This window comes from Gavia stellata, chromosome 23 (assembly GCF_030936135.1).
Source record: "Gavia stellata isolate bGavSte3 chromosome 23, bGavSte3.hap2, whole genome shotgun sequence".
In the NCBI taxonomy this organism is placed as follows: Eukaryota; Metazoa; Chordata; class Aves; order Gaviiformes; family Gaviidae; genus Gavia; species Gavia stellata.
Window position 1 is genome coordinate 4,586,803 of NC_082616.1, and position 20,127 is coordinate 4,606,929.

A 20,127-nucleotide genomic window follows, 5' to 3' on the forward strand; every position below is an offset into this window, starting at 1 on the left:
CTAACTGCTTCAAACTGAAGATCTCCAGGCACACACCCACCCCTGTGTCCCCACCACCACCATTACACTGGAGGAGGCAGACCTGCACATGAATGAAATAGACTGAGTTTTACAAGCAATAAACCAGTGTCTCAGATGCTAAGAATTACGGATCCATTAACATCACAATAGCCTGCAGAGTGCCTTTCTTGAGCACACACACATTAAAGCAAAGCAACTACTAATCTTCAGCAGCCTGCCTACTGTTAGGGTAAAAAACCCAAACAAATCCACTTTGCTAGTAGGGTGTTGTGTCCAAAGAAATCTTGTCTCTGTTCTCAAATACTAGTTCAAACAAAAATATGTTCCATTGCCTCAAAAGGCTTCAGCAACAGCCACTTCTGATTTCTCAGAGAAGATTGTCTCTTCAGCTCCATGAAATTCTACTGAACCTAGGGTCTTTATAAGCCTAGTGGGAAGCAAGTTATGGGGAAGCATCCAGGAAGAGATTTTAAGCTGCATATACCAACAAATCACTGAGATTCAGATTACCAAACACAGCTCTGTGATGCTGCTGCAGGCTTTTCTCTTGCAGCTCTTGCCAGCACATTTCCTGGGAGATCTGCATTTACCCTTAACATTGCCAACCTTTGACAGATCTTTGAAACAGGAATGTCAGACCAATGGCAAGAATGATGAAAACAAGGGACAACATTTAGGTGTGGTGGGTCTGGCCTTGTCCAATACACATAAAGACCGAGTTGCCCTGCACCTGCAGATTCCCAGTCTTTGCAATCAGAAATCCTTAAGTCAACAATCTGAGTGAACTGCTGGTTGCACCGCAGACTCTTTCCCCATGCTTGGGCCATACTTACTCAAATTCATAAACTGTAGTTTCAAGAGTTCACATAATCAATTCTGGCTCCTGAAGAATTTAAAATGGTAGTGCCTCAACAGTGTAACTCAGTCAATAAAACATCACTTGGATTTAACAAAACCAGTGTGCTGTCAGCATTTTCCAAAGCCATTTGTGTCAGTTACTCAAACTAAGATGACAGTTACTGCACTATCACCTGCAGTAAGTCTACAAGGCTCCGACCTTCATTTGCACCAGGGAAGATATGTAAGCCAAACTTCAACAGCAAGGACACCTAGAGTGCAAGTCAAGTACTAAATCCAGCTACTCTAATTAGAGCTGATCTGATATCCAAATGACTTCTGAAGTTGTTACACAGTGTTACTCTGTAGAGGGTAGAGTGCAGGCAGCATGGCTGAGACATCTTACATTTATCTGGGCAAAATGAAGTGTTATCTTTGTAGCTAGGTAGCTTGTTACAGTGGGAAACAGAACATTCCTACGTTCAGGTGCTCAAAGAAAAGCAGGCTTACACAAGTTTTACTAGAACAGCCTCAGCAGCCACCTACAGCAGCACAAAGCAGAAATTCATCAACTACCACATTAAGAGCCATAGAAATAAAAAACCAGAGCCCACAAAATGTGTCTTTAAGGCTCCTCACACCACATACAATTCAGAGAAACAAACAGCCTGTTTAATGAATTTTGTGCCTCTCCAGCATAAGGAGGACAATAACACTAGATGTGCAAAACAGAACTTAACATTTGATTTAACAGCCTAATTCTATGCCTTGCATTAGTCCTTGAGCTAGTTCACAGCTCGATAGTGGTGGCAATGTGTGTCACAGAACAGATCACAAAAAAATTGATTAGATATTCCTGGACTGAGTTTCCCTTAAAACCATGGCCTCCAAAACAACCCATTTTAGTCACCAGCGACTAAAAATCTTCTAATTGTGTATTACTCACAACCTTTTGTGGTAACCAAGAGACTGAGCAGGTGGTTTGTGCTGCATGGGGTGTCTACCAGTTTTCCCCAAAGGAGATGAGGAACAGCTGCTCAAAAGGCACATCCCGTACTCTACAAGTAGAGACCAAGGCTACTCTAAGGCTTAATCTCTGAAGGACTGGATTAGCAGTTCACAGTGCAGTCTCAGTAGGAGGATCATGAGTAATCCATGTCTCCACCCAGGAGAACAACCTATTCCACAGCTTTCTCTCTCTCAGAGCTGGTTGTCCAACTCCTCTGGTTCAGCCATGGTGGCTGATACATAGAAGAACAGAGTCATTTCAAAATGGATGAAGCAGGCTTTTTCCCCTCTTGAAGGATTAATACCTTTGAACAGTTCTTTCCCCTTCATCATTTAAGATCAGAAACAACAAAAAGAGCAATTTATTAAAAAAGGTGCCTGGCAGGATTAAAACAAAAGCATTCCCTTCAAAAGTTAGAGGGGGTGGCAATACTACCTGTCAACGCTTGCTAACATTTGGGCTTGAAGCCAGCTCTGCAAAGGCATTTTGTTTTCTGTTTGGTGGTACAATTGCTTACAATTTCTTCCCTGCAGTGGTTTATGAGAAAAGTGGAAGAGGTCAGCTTGTGTACATGTCCATCTTGGCACTTCTAGTTTGGAGGAAGTGCCAGCAGTAGAAAAAGCTAAAACAAATCTATTTGAGGATACATTTTGGGTTAGAAAACATGACTGATAGTATTTCTGTAGGTTCTGCAGTTTGTGCTCCTGTGGGATGCCACTGATACCCATGCTGATAAAGAAGGTGTTGGTAAGCGAAGTGTTCATGGTATGTGCAGAACGAGCTGTATCTTGAAGAAAACCAGCTCTTTGGATGGTAATGGACTCAGGATGGTTTGTCTATCTCAGTAGTGCTTCAGTGAGGAAACTGCTGTGGAATGACAAAAGGCCAACAGCCTCTCCTTGCTTATAGATCTCAGAGAATATGCAAGATGTTCTTAAGAACTAGAAGAGGGGATTCACATCACTTTCAACATTATTGGAGAAGGAATTTGATGGTGGTGTCAAATATAATAAGAGGGGTACTAATTCAAAGTCTTAAAGCATAAACCAACAGAACTATTTAGGCTTACCATCATTCATGTTAGTGGTTGAATCTTAATTTTTTTCCTGAGGTAAGACAGGGCAGCAATAGTTGTTTGTTCCAAGCCAATGTAGGAGTGGATGCAAGGTGTGATTCCCCCCCCCCCCCCCCCCCAAAGACTGTGCCAAAACCAGCAGGGGAGATTTTTGCATGTTTGTTCCCTAGGCTATCAATAGGAACGGATGGCTGCAAGTAGCTTCATCTTGTTTGTAAAAAAAAGTTACCTGAAAAAGGAGGGGGGGGGGGTTTGGAAATCAAAGAAGTTGACTTCAGAATTTCAGAGAAAACAGACCAGGCTGTGTCTGCAAGTGGATGAAGATACCAACAAGGCTGGCTTATGAGTGGGAACATCATGACAGTCACACTAAGATGATAATGACACCATGCATTAAGTACACGGAACTCTGCTGCTTTAAGTTGCATTGCAGCATCAGCTGAAAACTAGAGCAATAAGCTCCATTACATCATGGAGACATCTAATTCATGCTGCACTGTTCCTCCCACATAGAGAAATGCTTTAAAAGCTGCCAATCTTCCCAATCACACCAGCTCCTCTTCACAGCCATCAACAGCTACAAATTTGAACAGAGTGAGAAAGCCACAGCTTGTACCCTGCAGTCAGGGGCTTTGCTACTGCCAGATTTACGTTTCAGCACAGCTAGAGCCAAAGTGCCACAATCAGCTCAAGGTAGAACAGAGCAGAGCTAGAGAATTCACAGCATAAGGAATACTTAAAGAAGCATATCTACCACTCATTGTGTAACAAACATCGTTACAGTAGTATTTAGTTGACAGGTAGAGAGCAGGAAAATATCAGTATGCATGTTTGCAGAAAGAGTCAAAATAAGCACTTCTTTACTACGCTTTTTTCCTCTCCATAAACTCTACTAGCTAGATACTAGTGCAACATCACTATTCTGAGAAAGCTCCAGAGCTGGCCAGCAAGAGTCTCTATATTCTCTTGTCAGATTCAGGCAATTTGGAGCAACTCCAGAAACCATCACCACACTTTAACACTTACTCAGAAATTGTATGAGCTTCCAAACAACTCAATATTTTCCTAGTGCCCAAGTGTGTCTAACCCACACAAATGACAACACAAGCTAAACAGACAATTTTGCTCAGCAGCATATTATGACTTCACAAAATACACTTTACATGCGCTTATATGGCAAATAGCAAAGGATGAGCCATCTTAACAGCCTGAACCCCAGAATTATTAATTTTCTGCCATGGCTGTTCTGAGTATCCTTGAATAGCTACTTCCTTCTGCACTTTCCTCTCACCCTTAAAACAAAAGAAAAAATGCACAGTGTTTTGAACAGAGCTCTAATTGTAACAAAAGGTGGCAGTTCAAACCCTGAAGAACATGTAGCATCTGCTTACAATTCTACACTACAAACAAACCACAAGCTAGTGAAAGCATATTCAAGTTGTTCTGGCACAAAACCACATCTCCCCCAGGGAAGGAGGTGGCAGTAATGCCTTAGGGACAGAGATTTTTTTCTGTCTTCCCTCTATTGATTAGGTTTAATGACATAAGGCTTTTTCTGTACATGCAGCTTTTCCTGTTGAAAAGCATGGCACTTGGGCCACGACACTCTGACCTCTTCTGAGTTAGCAGCAAGATCCACAAGTCTGTCTACGCTGCAAAAAGCAGCATAAGGAGGAAAGCTTTGAGCGAGCTAAAGACAACCTGTGACCATTATAGTTACAATACTGTGGTGCACTGCAAAAGCTATTTTTTGAGGTCAAAGATAGGGCTAATTTACACCAGGTACAATGTCACACTCACATAGCCAAGCCACTTTCAGGAGCCACATCCATAGCTTGAACAACATGATTTTGAACCATGCAGATGCAACTAAGCCTTGTGCAAGTTGAGTATCCTTGCAACACAGACAGTGGAACAAAGTAGGTATGCTAAGTAGATTAAGTTACGGTGACTGGGATGAACTTCACAAAGCAACCAAGCAAAATTGTGAAAGAAGAATCCAGAGTTACGAAATCCAAAGACATCACCTCTGGTCCAGGGAGCACGGAGATGAATCTATCATCTAACACAGGATGGCTGCATTCTTGAATGCACAAGCTGCAACATCTGTGCCTTGTTCCCCCTGCTAAGGCCATCTCCCACATCAGGTCTGCCTTTCTCAGTTCTTTTGAGGTTCCAGTTATCTCTCTGCCCCAGTCCTCTACCCAGTCTCTCACCACTTCCTTTCAGTCCGCAGTTCTTTCACCCTCCCTTGGCATCATTTGAGACAAGAGACTTTACCTGTTGGTACATTCCTACATTTACAATGCTGTTCTTGCTTTGAGCTACAGCAGCTATCTCAGAGAGCTCTTTTTAGACCGTGACCATGGTGGATAGAGTACCACTCAAGACTGAATTATTTCAAACATTTATTATTGTATCTTTGCAACCAAATGTCCTGTGACCCCTGAAAACTGAGCCCAGGTTCTAACATTCACTGTCTCCTCCCACGAAACGCAGGCTAAAATACTAATTTTACCAAGATGAATTATATGCCAAGGGGAAAGGGCACCATGACAGTAAAAGGCCAAATTTGCTATACAGAGACATGAGAAACACATCTTATAGCAGAACTGGAAAACAATTACATATCTCAGCTACTTGGGTAAGGTCTACTCCTCCATGCCTTGTTTAACCTCTCTACTTGCACAATCTTGAGAGGGAGCTACAGTGCAAATGAAGAAGTTTTGCCAACTCTCTACAGTTCCCCATTATACTGTGTTGTGGGATGACACACTGAAGACCTCACAGTGACTTTGCATCTTCCGTTTTTCCTATTATTTTTGCATACTGCTACAGTCCTTTATCCTCAACTTTCCCCAGGAATTATTACTTTGCCCCTCTTCTCAGAGCTGCCTTGCCTTTTGAATCACTGGCAACTATTATTTTTAAGGGGGATTTTAAAATGATGAGGATATTTACAGAGAGCCTTAAAGCAGACAGCTTATTTCTCTACTACATCTCCTTCTAGGTATTTCAAGGCACAGCATGTGAAACATTGCAGAGGGCCATTCACATACCAAAGAAGACAGAAGGAAGTTTAATGCTTTGGCCAGCATCATGATCAATATATGCTGTACAGTATATTAAACTAGCCTGACTGTACATCAGACCACTGCTAGCAATTTTACCCTTTGTAGCTTAAAGTGCTGGAGACTGCCTAAAGAAGAACCCAGGCATCAAGCCAGCTGCATTTAGTTTACACAAAGCTGTGTCACAGTTTCCAAGGAGAAGAGTAAGCAAGAGGGCATTGGCAGTTACACATCTGTAAGAAGCCATTCATTAGAAGAGCTAACACACATTTCACTCAACACAAAGACTTTCAAAATCCACTAGAACTCAGAAGGAAGTAGGATTTTTTTCTCCTGTGAAACTTTCTTACCAAGGAATTTCTCTATCCTGCACCAGAACTGGGAACCACCACCCCCTTCTGTCACCAGTAACAGCCCCAGTAACCTTCAGAAATGCAGACAAGTAGGATGCAGTTGGTCAGGGTTTCAGCCACCATGAATTAGAAGTAGGATTTCCCTATATGACAGCTGACTGTCTGGCCCCCTTAGGTCATTATGCATGCAGAGAGACTTCTCCACCTCTAGCTTCCCAAAGGCCTGCCTGGGACTTGAGCAACCTTCAGCCAACAAAACATCACAGAAACTGGTAGATGCATAACAGAACACTGACTGGTGTGGGCTGTACTCCAATAAAGCCACTAGCAGATGGACTAGAAGCTCTTCTCTTCCACACTGCTGTTCAAAGGGTATGCCATATGGGAGGAAAAAAAACTAATCTGAGTTGAGCTGGGTACTACACACCCAAACTTAGTCAACCCCTTAAGCAATTTCACATACTCTTGTGGCAAAAATACAGTAGTGGAGCCCAAACTCTTTTTATGGGAATTCTCCACCCATCTGAATAAAGTCTTTGATGAAACCCTCTAACAAATCTTAACATCACTGCCACTGTTTGAGAGCCTGACCATAGACACTGCTATAGCATCTATGAAAACAAGCATTACAATACAGACAGGAGAGCTGTCTTGAAGCTGCATGCTCACCACGCTATCATGTAAGACAAGCTTTACAGTTTGCATACTTGTTCAAGACTAAGTGTTCTTTTGCATTTTACACTCTTCAAAGACATTCACACCTTTGTTTACATGATGCTGAGAGACTCAAGTATTATATGTGTATATATTCAATGCTATTTACTAAATACTCATGCCATTTTACTTAATACCATATATTTTGAGCTCCTGCTTTTCATGGGCTGGCAGTGAAATTTCAATCTGAGCAGAAAGAACAATCAGCTTCACACTGGTTCCTTGTGATTTGTATTGACATAACACTATTCATCCATCCCAAAGCAGTTTTTTTTCCACCCACTCCTGAGAAAACAGCCATTTTTAAACCTGAAAGCCATTTTGTTCTAAACCCATCAGTCACCTCTGAGGGCTGGTGACACAACCATACCACACCAGTTCAAGAAAACCTAGCAGGAGTGTGAGGCTGTAAGGGAAAAAACCCTGCAGACAGGTCAGCATCAGGCAACAGAAGATAAAGCATCTCTCCTTCATCAGACAAAAGGAAAGAAAGACAAACTATCTTTCAGCTTAAACCAGGAATTTCCAGTACATAAACATAAATCAGGAAGAGTTTAATAGCAAGCACTACTTTAAGAATCAACTCAGGCCCCAAGGTTAGCAATAATAGTCTCCAGTTATTTTTTTCCTTACCTGGCTACTCCATACCAAGGGTTCCTAAATCTCAAGGTCACAAGAGGTTTCAGATTCGTATCAGAAAGGTATCTTCTCCCTGCAACAGCTAGCTCTAATAAAATACTCTGGGTGACAAAGAAAAGGACAGCACAGGCCACCACATCTCATCCTCTCCTGTATCTGCCAGCCTAGCCTCACCCACAGCCTATCTTTGCAGCCCCTAACTTCCCCCTCATCCTGGTGAGGTGGTGGTTTTTATAGCAGCTGTTGCTCATCCCCCACCTTTATGCCAGTCAGGGCTGCAATTAGCCCTTCATTAGCCCTGCACCAGAGCAGCTGGGGATGCTGTTTCCCCTCCTCTGAAGCCCTCATGCTGCAACCTGTGTGTGGAAAGGAACTCAGCACCTACCATCTGCCTGCTGTTTTCTGTCACTGAATTTTGTTGTACGGAGCTGGCTGACGCGCTGGTAACACCACCCCACTGTGGGTACAGGCACCTCATGCCCTGCCTCTTCATCATAGGGCCAGCATGCTTCAGGAAGACACAGCGCTCTTGTTGTCAGAGTGCATTGGCATGACAAAGTTGTGGCAGCAAGAACACGTTTTCTGTGGAAGAAGCACATTGCAGGAAAGCCCTGAGTGAACTCCTTGTCATCTTTCATAAGCCCTGAGGCTTGTTTATTGCTAGTAGATTAGATAACAACATGGTTACAGCAGTGTATGTAATTAGGAAAAAATCTCCAGTGTAATATGTTAGTGCCATCACAAGTAAGAATTAGATAAGCATGTGTGAATCCTTCATAAACTCACTCATCCTTATTGTGACCAACAAGCCAAATCAGAAACCTAGCCTGCTGCTGTGCAATCTGAGCATGTTCTGCGGAGAGACTGAGATGGGCCGGGGGCCATGAACCCCAGCAGGAGAGGCTGTGCAAGCTGGACTTGTGGAGCCTAGGGAGGAAACAGTTTCAGGGGGACACAAAAGCAGCCCCGCAGAAACTACAAGGGGTTTATTGAGAAGATGGATCTGGGATCTTTATTGAGGTGTTCTGTAGAGGAAAAGGAACAATGGACATAAATTGAAAAGAACAGGTTTTAGATAAAGAATGTAATTTTCACTATGAGAATAATTAAGGAACGAGTTACCCAGAGTCCTTGGAGGTTTTCGAGACTGGGCAAATCCGTGAGCACTCTGATGTGGATTCAGTGTGACCCTGCTTTGGGCAGGAGACCCCCGAGGGCCCTCCTGGCTGGGGTGTCCCTGTGATGCTGCCAACTAGCCGAGAGCTCCCCACAGCCAGGCAGAAGCCAGCCGCTGGATGTCACCCTGCGCTCACCGAACAGGGCTGCTCCGCGGGCAAACGAAGGATCAAATCCCATTGCACCGGGAAGGCTTGCTTAATTACAAGCTTTTTACTTCAGGTAATAACTTAGGAGTATTACAGTTCTTCAAAGCCAACCTTGCTGAAAAATACACAACAGTTTAGTTTCAAAGCTTCTGAATCCCCACTTAAGGCTGAAAACTTAATGCTAACTTCAGCCAAATAGATACCATGAGATCGCAAGTTAAGAGTGCAGTTCGAGGCCACATCAAGAGTCCTACACAGCCTTGTTTAAACACAAAAATCAAATACACATCAAGCTGTGCATGTATTTCCCCTATGCTGGGATGAAATGAACAGAAACAGACTATAAGATCTTGCCATATAAATAGCACACACTGCAAGTAAGATATTGTGTACATATTACTAAATTACCGTGAAACTGCTGTGATTTCTATAAACTGCAAGGACAATAATCACTGTAGGGGAAAAAGAAAGAAACTAGAAAATCAAAAGCATCCTCCAGTGCCTGCTAGCATAATATTGATTCTCCTCTCCTTCTCCTGAAAGTCAGTTCCTGTTTATTTCAGTCAGGTACGCTACAGCATGAACACTTAGAGGTCTGAATGGCAAGCTGTGTTGTTCTGAAACGAGCTTCACCTGAGAATGTGAAATGCAGAAAGCAGATCTGTGTTCAGTGTCAAAACTATTGATCTTTAACTGTCAACTTCACATTAATAGTGCTGCTGACTGCAAGCACTCAAAAGTTTTCTACAGACATCCCGTGGTCCCCTGCCATTTCTCCCATCCCCACTTCCCCCAGATTTCATCATACAAGTCTGGGACCATTTTGTTTACCTTTGGTTAAGATTAAGGTTGTCACGCTTCCCTATACTTGTAAAGGGCAGAAACTTAGACTTTCCTCTAAAAAGGGGAGATTCTCTTGTTTTTCTCTTGTAATAATCAGGCCTTAGCAATGGGAATTTTAAGTTGATCAAACATTGTGAAAATTGGCATACTGAAAATAAAACCAAGCACCAATTTGATTCAAGTGAATGAATGACAATTGAGGCATATCGTGCATCTTCTCTAGAGTGAGAAGACCATGTCAGTCTGCAACATCTCCACTCTTCTGAGCACACACACCATACCTTGCAAAGTGAATCTACCCAACGTGCCTTCTTGGTGTAGCATTTACACAGTAAAGAGATTGCCCTCAGAAGGGCAATGGCCACAAAGATCAGGAAATGCTGCATTCATTGTATCATGTCCTTGGTGACTAACGAATGAAGTCACAATTGTCTTTCGGACAACTGACAAAAAGTCATATGATGAAGCTGTAAATTTATCTAGTCTATCATACCAGAGTTCAGATGGTAGCATAGGTCACCAGTGCTTGTGAGATGACAGTTTTGCACAATGTGGACGTATAAAACAAGTACCTATGACATTGTGCAGATGAAAGGTCTTACAAAGCTTCATTAGATTGGAAACCATCCAACAGTTGCACATTAGAGGCTGAATTCAGTAGACGTGTACCTTTGCCAATACAATGCTCCTTCACAGCCAGATGCTTTATGAATACCACAAAGTGAACCCTCATCTTACTTTCCTCAGAATTAGATTTTCAAGTAGCAAAGACAGACTTTGATGCCCCTTGAAAGCCTGCTGAGTTATTTTCTGCACAGAAGACATCACCACAGAACAGGGCCTCTAACGACAGCCAGGGAAAAGGCAAAGAGAAATAAATACACAGTGCCCATGTTCTGCCACGATGGTGCCAGACTTGCTGTAACTGCCAAAGATGTCATAGCAGGCTGTTTTTCATTGATAAGCCAAACATTGCCCTCTGTGCAAGCTCAAAAAGGGTAATATATGTATACCTACTCCCTGTTGTATGCATCCTGCACTCAAAGTATTCTCCTCTTAGGTGTTGTTTTACTATCCTGAAGTATCCATAGCTCATACAAGCTGGTTAAGGAGCAAACAGGAACTGAAAGTAGTTATGTCTGCGAGCTTTTCTTTACAAGGACATGGGTTAAGGATTAAGTGCAATGTCAAGGACTGAAACCACTGGTCTCACTTTATACCACAGAATGTCCAGTTCTCCTGGCCTGGAGCTCCCGCACTGTAAATGAAGAGGAAAGGACAGTATCTTTGTGGAGAAATCTTTCTACATCTGCCTTTTACACATCCATGTAGAACTGGGTACATTAATAACTGTAAGCAGTTATCCGAGATGATGATTTGAGGAAAACCTCATATTTTCCAACAGCAAGTGCTAAACCTCACCTCACAATTTTCATTCATGATACCTGCAGCACAATTTAATGTATTTTGTGTGTTTTATGCAAACACCTACTAACACATGTACTCTTCTGGTACTCACTGTTTCCAGTGTGTGCCCATTAGGTGGTAGGATGCATTTCCACCAAGCAACAGGTCTATCCAAAAGGAATGCATGCAATTGTGAACGCCTCATCTTGGAAAGCTGTGCTGAGTGGGAACTAACCAGCTAAAAAATTACACCCTGTTGGTTAAAAAGTAACCATTTGCTGACAGACAGTCCTGCCAGAGGTCTTTGACAAATATGAGTAGTGCTAGTCCTAAGCTGTTCTGCTATTCAGCCTCCCAGAATCATGAAATTTTACCTAAAGAACTCACTTTTTGGGGCCGACTGACAGCATGCAGGCTGAATTCCGCCACCACTTTCAGCCACAGGCATGTTTAACATCGAGTGACACAACCTCCCACGCTGTGGGGCAGGGGGCTCAGCCCCACGGCTCCCCACGCGTCCCCCCATGGCGGGTGGAGGTGGCGGAGGGCTGAGCTGGTGATGACCTGCCCGGGACCGACAGCCCCGCGGCCATTATGCCTCAGGCGGCCCTTTCCCCCTCCCAGACCCGCGAGCTGGGGGCGCGAGGGGGCAGAGAATGCCCGATTCCGATTGGCTGCCGCGCTGGCGGGCGCTCCATCCCGCGCTTCTGGAAGGTTCTCGGCCGGCTGAGGCGCTGAGGAACAGGGGCTCTCTGAGGGCCGATGGAGCTTCACTCAGTGTCGGGCTGCCACGAGAGGGCACTCGGAGTCGCATTTAGGCTTTGGTTTCCGAGGCAGAGTACCCACCTCTAACCTGTGGCTTCAGAAACGTGCTTGTTAGTAAAAAATTGAACAAATTTTCTACTTCTGTTACCGGAAAAGTCGGTCGTAAAAGAACTCTCTAGCACTTGTTCATATGTTAGAAAGCAGGCGTTCTTTATGGTGGCGCCGGATGCACAGGGGAGAATTCCACCTCGCGTGCTTACCGAAACAGTGTTAGTTTGCAGCTTATATTGGCCTATTACATACACATGCATTAGATTTCCTGGAATTGTTATACATATTCATCTTATTCCCGGGAACTAATTAATATACTTGCATAGTCTTTACGCATGCAGTTTAGAATTCTTGAGGGGGTCTTCGGGGGTCTCTGGTGGTCATTTTCTAGTGTCCGCTAGCTGAACTTTCTTCTATGCCTGCACAGTTCCTTCTCATCTCGTTATGCCCAGTCTCTAGCCTTGAGAACCAGTTCTTTACCAGTTTTTGTCTTTAAGCTCCTCTTCCCCTGTACACAGTATCTACTGTCCTTGGCTATTTTGGCAATCACTCACATTGCATCTGTCAAGAGCGTCAGCTAGCTACCAAATTATTTCAAGACATGCTCCTTATGTTATCACTTCTTCACCTGATTCCATCAGTGAGGCTCTCCACGCGATAGCAGGCATCCCACCGCTGGCAGCACAACTGTTAGAGGCAGAGAGGGATCAGCAGAATCCTTCCTCCAATTCTCATACTTGGAATATTCAGCAGAGGCTAAACGTCTTCAGTACCAGCGCTGAGGGGAGCAACAGGGCACCCTGCTCCCTCCAGGCTGGGGGAGGCCCTGGGCAGGCACCATCCCCAGCCTTACCCCATCCTCCTGTTTCAGCCTGTGGCTCTAAGCCACAGTTTTGCTTGAAGATACCCCGTACCAGCACCCACGACGGGTGAGATACCCCTCTCAACACACTACTAAAGCCCACACTTAGTTACTGGCGATTTCTCAGTTTTGGATAGCTCTTGCAATAAAAATTATTTATTCCAGCAAGTCACTGAATACCAGCAACACCCAAGGAAGGTATTTTTAATATCTAATACATGGTGTAAGGTTACAGCAGGAAAATGCAGGTCAAGATTGTATATCTAATCCCATACATAGCATATTTATACCACACAGACTTACAGCAATTCAAAGGCTATTAGCTTTGTTAACAAGTAACAAAGTATACACAGGTAAAAAATTTCTAAAGAACAAATCCTGTGTGGGACTGTTTCCCCATCCCACATCACTCCCTTTAAATCAAAACTTCCTTGTTTTGAAGAAAGATTACTTGTTTCACAAACATCTATTACAGGAAGGGCTGTGCGTTCAGGGAGCGTGTCCAGGTTTCCTCCTGTCAGCTTTCCCTGGTAGCAGCCGAGAGATTACCTGGCTGCTTTCAGCACTATTCACAGAAGAAATCAATGTCCTGAAAAAGAGAGTTAAAGGGAAACATGTTTTGAGATTACTGAAGGATTAACATTCCTTTATTACCCCCCAAAGGTACGTCAATAGATGCAAACACTGAATACACTATAATGTACTCAAAGTACACCATAATATACTCAAATTGTGTTCTCTGTAAATAAACCAACTTCACAGAATTCTGGAAGAGAAAAAGGTCCTTTGTCTTTCGACTCCTCTTGCATAGCTGGGATGATTTGTTCCTGCCATAAATTTTTAAAGTGAATTAAGCAATACTCAATTCAAATGATTCCTTTATCTCCCTTTTCTGTTTGTTATTCCCACATCTGTACATATGACGAATAAATCCAGGTAACCCTTTATCCTTAAACAGTTCCTAACCGCACATGAACAGGATGCCTTAAACAGACTCAGGCTATGCGATACCCCTACTGCGGAGAAATGTGACTATGCAGATCTCTGTTCTGCTGCAAGGAATTATCACACTGTGGTGCTCAAACTGTACAACATTTACATTAGACCAGTGTATCCCATATAGCTGTCCACTGGAAGCAGAAGACAGTGAGCTGTTTCAGAGCAGATGCTTGCTGGTAATGAAAGCACCCTCATCTCAGCCAGCAAACGGCCAATTTTAAGTGATCGAGGGAAGGCAGGCAATCCAACACAGCTTTGTAGTACACACAGTCCATTGTGTTGAGTCTATTGTATTCAGTGTGATTCAATGGTTCAGAAGTAGCAGCACTGGGGAAAAAAAATCTCCTAAGATTTATTGCTCAAACAGCAACCAACAGGCATGGATTACCCAGTGCTGCACAAAAGGATGCTGAGAGGAGTTCACGGGCAGAAACATTTATTAGCAGGGTCTGTATACATTGACTCCAACAGTGAAAGTTACTTTTTTAGGGAAAAAAAATAAAATAAAAGGAGGGTCAGAGACACAGAGGCCCCCAGGCTGATGCCCTTGTTCAGACTTCTCTCCAGTGCAGCAGGTGCCCCCCCAAAACTTTTCCTCATCAAGTTCCCTATCATTTATTCTTCCATGCAAAGCCACTCGTGCGTGCCACCCAGTGCTTCTATCAGGGGCAGGTGCCGCGTGTTCATTAACCACTAAGTTTTGAGTATCATCAGGTCCCCTAATATAAATGGCAATCCTTTCCCAGTAGAACCTACGGTAACACCAGTATTGGGCTTTGCAGGTGCAAGCCAGGAAAGCAAGGCAAAGCCAGTGGCTTAGGGGAAGGTTACAGAGCTGCGAGCAAGGGACCGGCTTCTGACTTGCAGATGGAAGGCTGGTGGCATTAGAGGCGTCTATGGTGGTGTGCAACACCAGCTCTGTATAAACCAGCACCTTTAAGGGACGTTTCTGGAGCAAGCAGCAGGCCCATACACGGATTGGTCAAGATGGGCTGTAGATTGTTTTAAATGTGAATTTAAAAAGAGTCAAATCCTTAAGGTCACATTCACCACACACAGCTGAGAGCAGTAGAACAAGGAAAAAGAACAAATCTGTATCACCCTTCGTTTTTGTTGCAAGGTTCCTGCATAGCGAGAATGTGAAGTAAGGGTGAAATCACTGTGAAAGTCTGTGCCACTAGTTTTGCAAAAGAAAATTACTTTCCAATTAAAGTTCTGCATTGCAGCCTGACAATAGCCCATTCTCGACGCCAAGTCAACCTGCAGGCTAAGGCATCACTTTAACCTACCTCTGCTTCCAGTTCAGCTTGCTGTGCAGCAGACTGGCTGTCATATTGTCGAGAAAAGAGCTCAGAAATGTATTTTAGTCCTTCTTTCATGTTCTGTGACTAATTAATTGCTGCAATGCTTCTGGGCCAAATTGAGAATAACCTAATGTAGTGTCAAGAAAAGCAATCACTTATCGGAGATTCACATTTCCTGAAATAAAGCTTGTCTGACACTTTGTAACACAAATCCTAGCGACTATTAACATGAAACAAAATTCTTCCTTTCACTTACTTCCTCTGTGTTAATGAAACCCATCTAATACTCTGGACCTAGGATTAAAGACTCCAGGTACAATTTCAAGATTCAGACACTAATCATATTTTGCCATACGCTTCAAAACAGCATATAGCTATATATTCAATATTAATGAAGATAATTACTGGAAACCTACCACTCTATTTGTTTTAAGCAGAGAAATAAGCTACTAGTACGCATTAATTGTAAGTCCAACCATACCAGTCTCTGAGAAAGGACCCTCCTCTTCCACACCTCTGTGAAGTGTTTCAGGTCTTTAGCAAAATTATGAATTGTCTGCTGGATGAGACGCTACTGTACATAGTCAGGGACAATCACCCTTTCAGAAATACAGCCTACTTACCACAGAACACTAACGTGTTTCCAATAGCGTTTTAATTCAGCTTTTTGATAGATGTACCAATAACTTTGAAAGCATGCTTGCTTTCTCATAAAAAGAAGAAAGTATATCAGAAGTTCTCTATGACAGTGTCCACCTATATATACACAATTAAAGCGCACTTGTACACGTTACTGAAGTACGCAGAACACTACCCAGACTCCAAAAAAAGGAAGCTTCTTGCAATATATCACAAATGGTTTGGGTGAAACTTACGTGGCCTTGCAGGAATACTATTCAATTCAATAGGAACTCTAATAGGATCGAGCCTTTAATGCAGCATTTGTAATGTCTGCAGTATGAGAGCTTATGTTAGGGATTTTATTGAGGCTATTTGCCTGTATAAAGGCCCCAAAATTGGATCCCTAAGCATCTGTGATATGCTACAATCAACTGCCACAATTATGATTTGTTTTTACAGCAAATTAGCATTACACAGCCAAGTATAATTATGTAGCCAGCTGGGCTTTTGCAAATTCCTTACCGTTGTAGGAACAGTCTTATTTGCTTCTTGATAGACATGTTGTTCTGAGACTAAACTGCTAGGGAAATAACCAACTGTCCCCATATGGTCTCCATACTGTTCTGCATAAACCTTCAAGCAAGGAGATGTATAATTAGGTACCTTGAAACAGTCCTCATATGGTTTGAGCTAGTTCATAATTTAGTCAAAAGCAGTTACTAATAGTGTTTCTTACTCTGGTTTTAGATTTTCTAGTTTCCAATTAGCTGGCACATGAAACAAACCATTAACACAAGTTCTGACAGAGGCATACTTTTCTGGAGTAAATTAATACCACCTATAGTTTACCTGGAATTTTTTTATAAATGCAGCTAATATTTATCTTTGCTTCCCTTAAATTTAAGGGTTTTATGACCAACTGTGATAAAAGCTTTCTCCTCCATAGTTTCAGCAAGCAGCCACAGAAAAGAACTGTTGAGCCCTTCCATTAAGGTTCCGTTCATAATTACCATATGGTTACCTCATTACAAAAAAAAGTTTAAAACCCTCAAGACTCTTCAATCAGTTTAAGTCTAAACATTCACTTTGAAAACTAAGTTGCTGCTTTAAAACCCACAATAGCTCAGCATTAGCATCCATCTCTTGACAGGAATGCGTGTTAATCTACTTCTGGTTTGCCCATATACACAAGAATCTCCTCTTACACTTCCAGCCCAGAATTCTCCAGAGTCTTTTTCTTTCACTAGTTTTGAGTAAACATAAATCAACTGCCCTTTTTTAATACTAATGAATCTGCAGTCTGGAGCATTATAATCCTCTTCTGCTCTGGCAAGGGAAATGGTGTCTGGGAAAAAAAAAAGAATGAGGTGAATGAATTTAAATACATACATACTTTTTACAGAGAGGAATATAAATACATGTGTGTGCGTATGCACACATATAAAACTACTTCTACAGACAAAAGTAGTTATGCTGAAATTAACAAAAGTCTGCAAGACTTTGTCCTGCTCATTTTTCTATTCTCCAGTAAGCAAAGTAACAGCTTAACAATGTGCCATTTCATCAGTGGAAGTTACAACCCTTCCCTCTACACTTACCTTTCACTAGAGTGAAAAATGTACTTTACAAAATCATTTTTGCAGTAAAACTGCATGTGACATTCCACATAAACCCTCCCTCTCTGCTTTTAAAGTTGACAAACCAATGCAAATACAACAGAGCTAAATAAGCAGAGTAGTTTTCCCTCACACTACAGCATCCAAACTCTGCAGTCATTTTTGAGACTATATTCTCAAAATTAAAGCAGAAATACTTACAGACACAGTCATCATCAGCACACAGCTTCTTGCTGGCAAGCTTGTCCATAAAAATTCCAGTTGCAAGAGGACCCATTAATCCGAGACACAAAAGTAGAACAACCAAATAAACACGTCGTGTCATTTTTCTTTGCTGCAGCGCTTGCCGAATGCGAGCTGGGTCCGGCGATCCCCGTCTTTTATGGTAGAGGCAGACACCTGGACAAACACGCCGGGCCAATGGGAAGGGGTTGGGGCGACATTCCACCCCACCAAAGGAGCCTGCAGGCAGGAGGAAGACCTCAGGATCCACTCACAAAACCAAATCCCTCCCCAAAGCTATTCTGCATTAACATTTCAATCAGCAACTCTGTTATTTAAACATTTTAAGCCTTCCTGTAGTTGTCCGTAGTCTTAATCTTACCTCAAGCAAAGTTTGAGAATGAAAATTAAGTCAGGCCCTGGTAAGCAGCAAAGGAAATTACATCCCTCCAAATCCTCAAGTTCTTCATTTGCACAAAGTCTCACTGACAAGCGTAATCTTCACTGGACTGTAAACCCTCAGTGGCAGAGATTCCCCTGTTACGGTCTACAGAAAGGACCTACTAGGACCCTAACACATGGAGGCAAATGTAAACAAACCATTAGGGAGTTGAAACCCAGCAAAAAGGCTTTGCAAGTCAGCAGCTTATATTTGAAATCTATGAGTTCCAGCACCACATACTTGTATCAGCAAGATCCCTTCCACAGGGAGATGCAGTGGAGAGCAAACACACAGGTTATGCCAGGACAGCGACCATTTCACTTTTATTTACATAGCTGAACTCAGTGGAGATTTTGCAGGTGCAAGACACTGAACAACATACAGTGCCACAGACTGACTTAAAAGGTCCTCTTTACGCCTTGGAGAGGACATTTAGAATTCATCTAACTTCGCAAATCTTGTCCTAGCATACATAAGGCAAGACTTGTAGGGAATATTTTAATTGACACATGCACAAAAGGAAGAACCACTGGAGTTACTACACTCTAAGCGATTCACATCACAGCTGTCAGGCTCCAGAAGGCTGGTCTGGATCAGTCCTTAAAAGTAACCAAGAGCAAGTTTGGGAATGCCCAAAACGGCACTCCAGAAAGCCAGTGCTTCCCGATTCACGAGGAGGCCTGAAGACCTGCTGGCTGTACCAGCTTTCAGTCCACAAGCAGAACAGAGGAAACGGTCAACTGTCATCCAAAACACCACACTCTCTTTTAAAGAGCATCTTGTGATTTCTAGCATCACCCTCCCATCACAGCTGACTTCACCACATTCTCCTCTAATCTTCCAGCCCATTACTCCTTCCTCCAACCTCCCATACATAACGTCTAACTTCCTTTGCCGACAGCTCCACACCAACCCTTCTAACTGAATGAAGATGAAGAGTGGTGGTATGCAATGGTAGTCTCATGTACACAGACTAGGGGGATGCCAGGACAGCGTAATTAATACCTATAAAATTATGACTGCAGAAGGAAAAACGTAAGGTTCATGATGGAATAACATAGTCACTTTTGCTCCCTTACAGGCACATTGAAACAATTTTCACTTGCAAATATTAGAATACTTGTGAAATCACAAAAAAACCCCAAACCACTGAAAAGAATGAAAAAAAATACATGTATGGACATATGACAGTAATGAAGATGACACTGGAAGGGGCATCATCTTGCAATGTACTCCAGGAACAGATGAAAGATTTTTCAGGTCTTGTGCAAAAATGGTGGTTTATGTAGCTAGTGTTATGCTTACAGATTCACTGAAAGATAGCACTTGCTCAGAAATTGAGTGGACACACCAGAACTACCATATATAATATACCAAGAAGTATACCAAAATTTTACAAAAAGTGACTGTGCTTCCCTGAAGGTCCAGCACTTTGTCCAAAGAACAGTTTTAAGCCAGATCTCAATTGTTTCAGAACACAAATTGGGGGAAACGGACACTCTGCAGCTACAGCTGAGCCCACCCAACACAGGGACTGCACTGAGCCACGGTCACAGAGGGAAGGCTACAGGCTCCAGCATCCTTCCTCCCACTCCCATTGACCAAATTACTTGGAAACAGAAAAAAACCTCCACACTTGCAATGTAGCTACAGTGCAAAACATTCTTCCTGGTAGTTTCTTGCCTAAACATCAGCTACTCCAATACTTACCTGAACTACTTCTAAAAGAAATCATGCTAACTCTATCCCATTACTTCTTTGTTTGAAAGTGTAGTTAGTGACCACACAGATAAAGTGTTCACATGAGGAAGGGGGCAACATGGCAAGTGCTATGCGACCACTTCCTCTCAAACATGAATCTTGAAGGGTCTGACTGCAATCCTCCTAGCCAACACCATGCAATGGCTACTGCAAGATTCACCAAAAACATAATCATATTTTAAGTAGATGT

At 42.8% G+C, this 20,127-nt stretch overlaps 1 protein-coding gene across 1 annotated transcript; it reads right to left on the reverse strand.

Annotated features, from left to right (window-relative positions):
• Window positions 1–13,537: 13,537 nt before the first annotated feature.
• Window positions 13,538–17,837, reverse strand: OTOR (otoraplin). Its single transcript, XM_009822403.2, has 4 exons — window positions 17,714–17,837; window positions 17,102–17,241; window positions 16,419–16,529; window positions 13,538–13,561 (listed from the first exon to the last, which is right to left on the reverse strand). The coding sequence occupies exons 1-4, from the start codon at window positions 17,835–17,837 to the stop codon at window positions 13,538–13,540; spliced, it is 399 nt and encodes a 132-aa protein (XP_009820705.1).
• Between the last annotated feature and the right edge of the window lie 2,290 nt (window positions 17,838–20,127).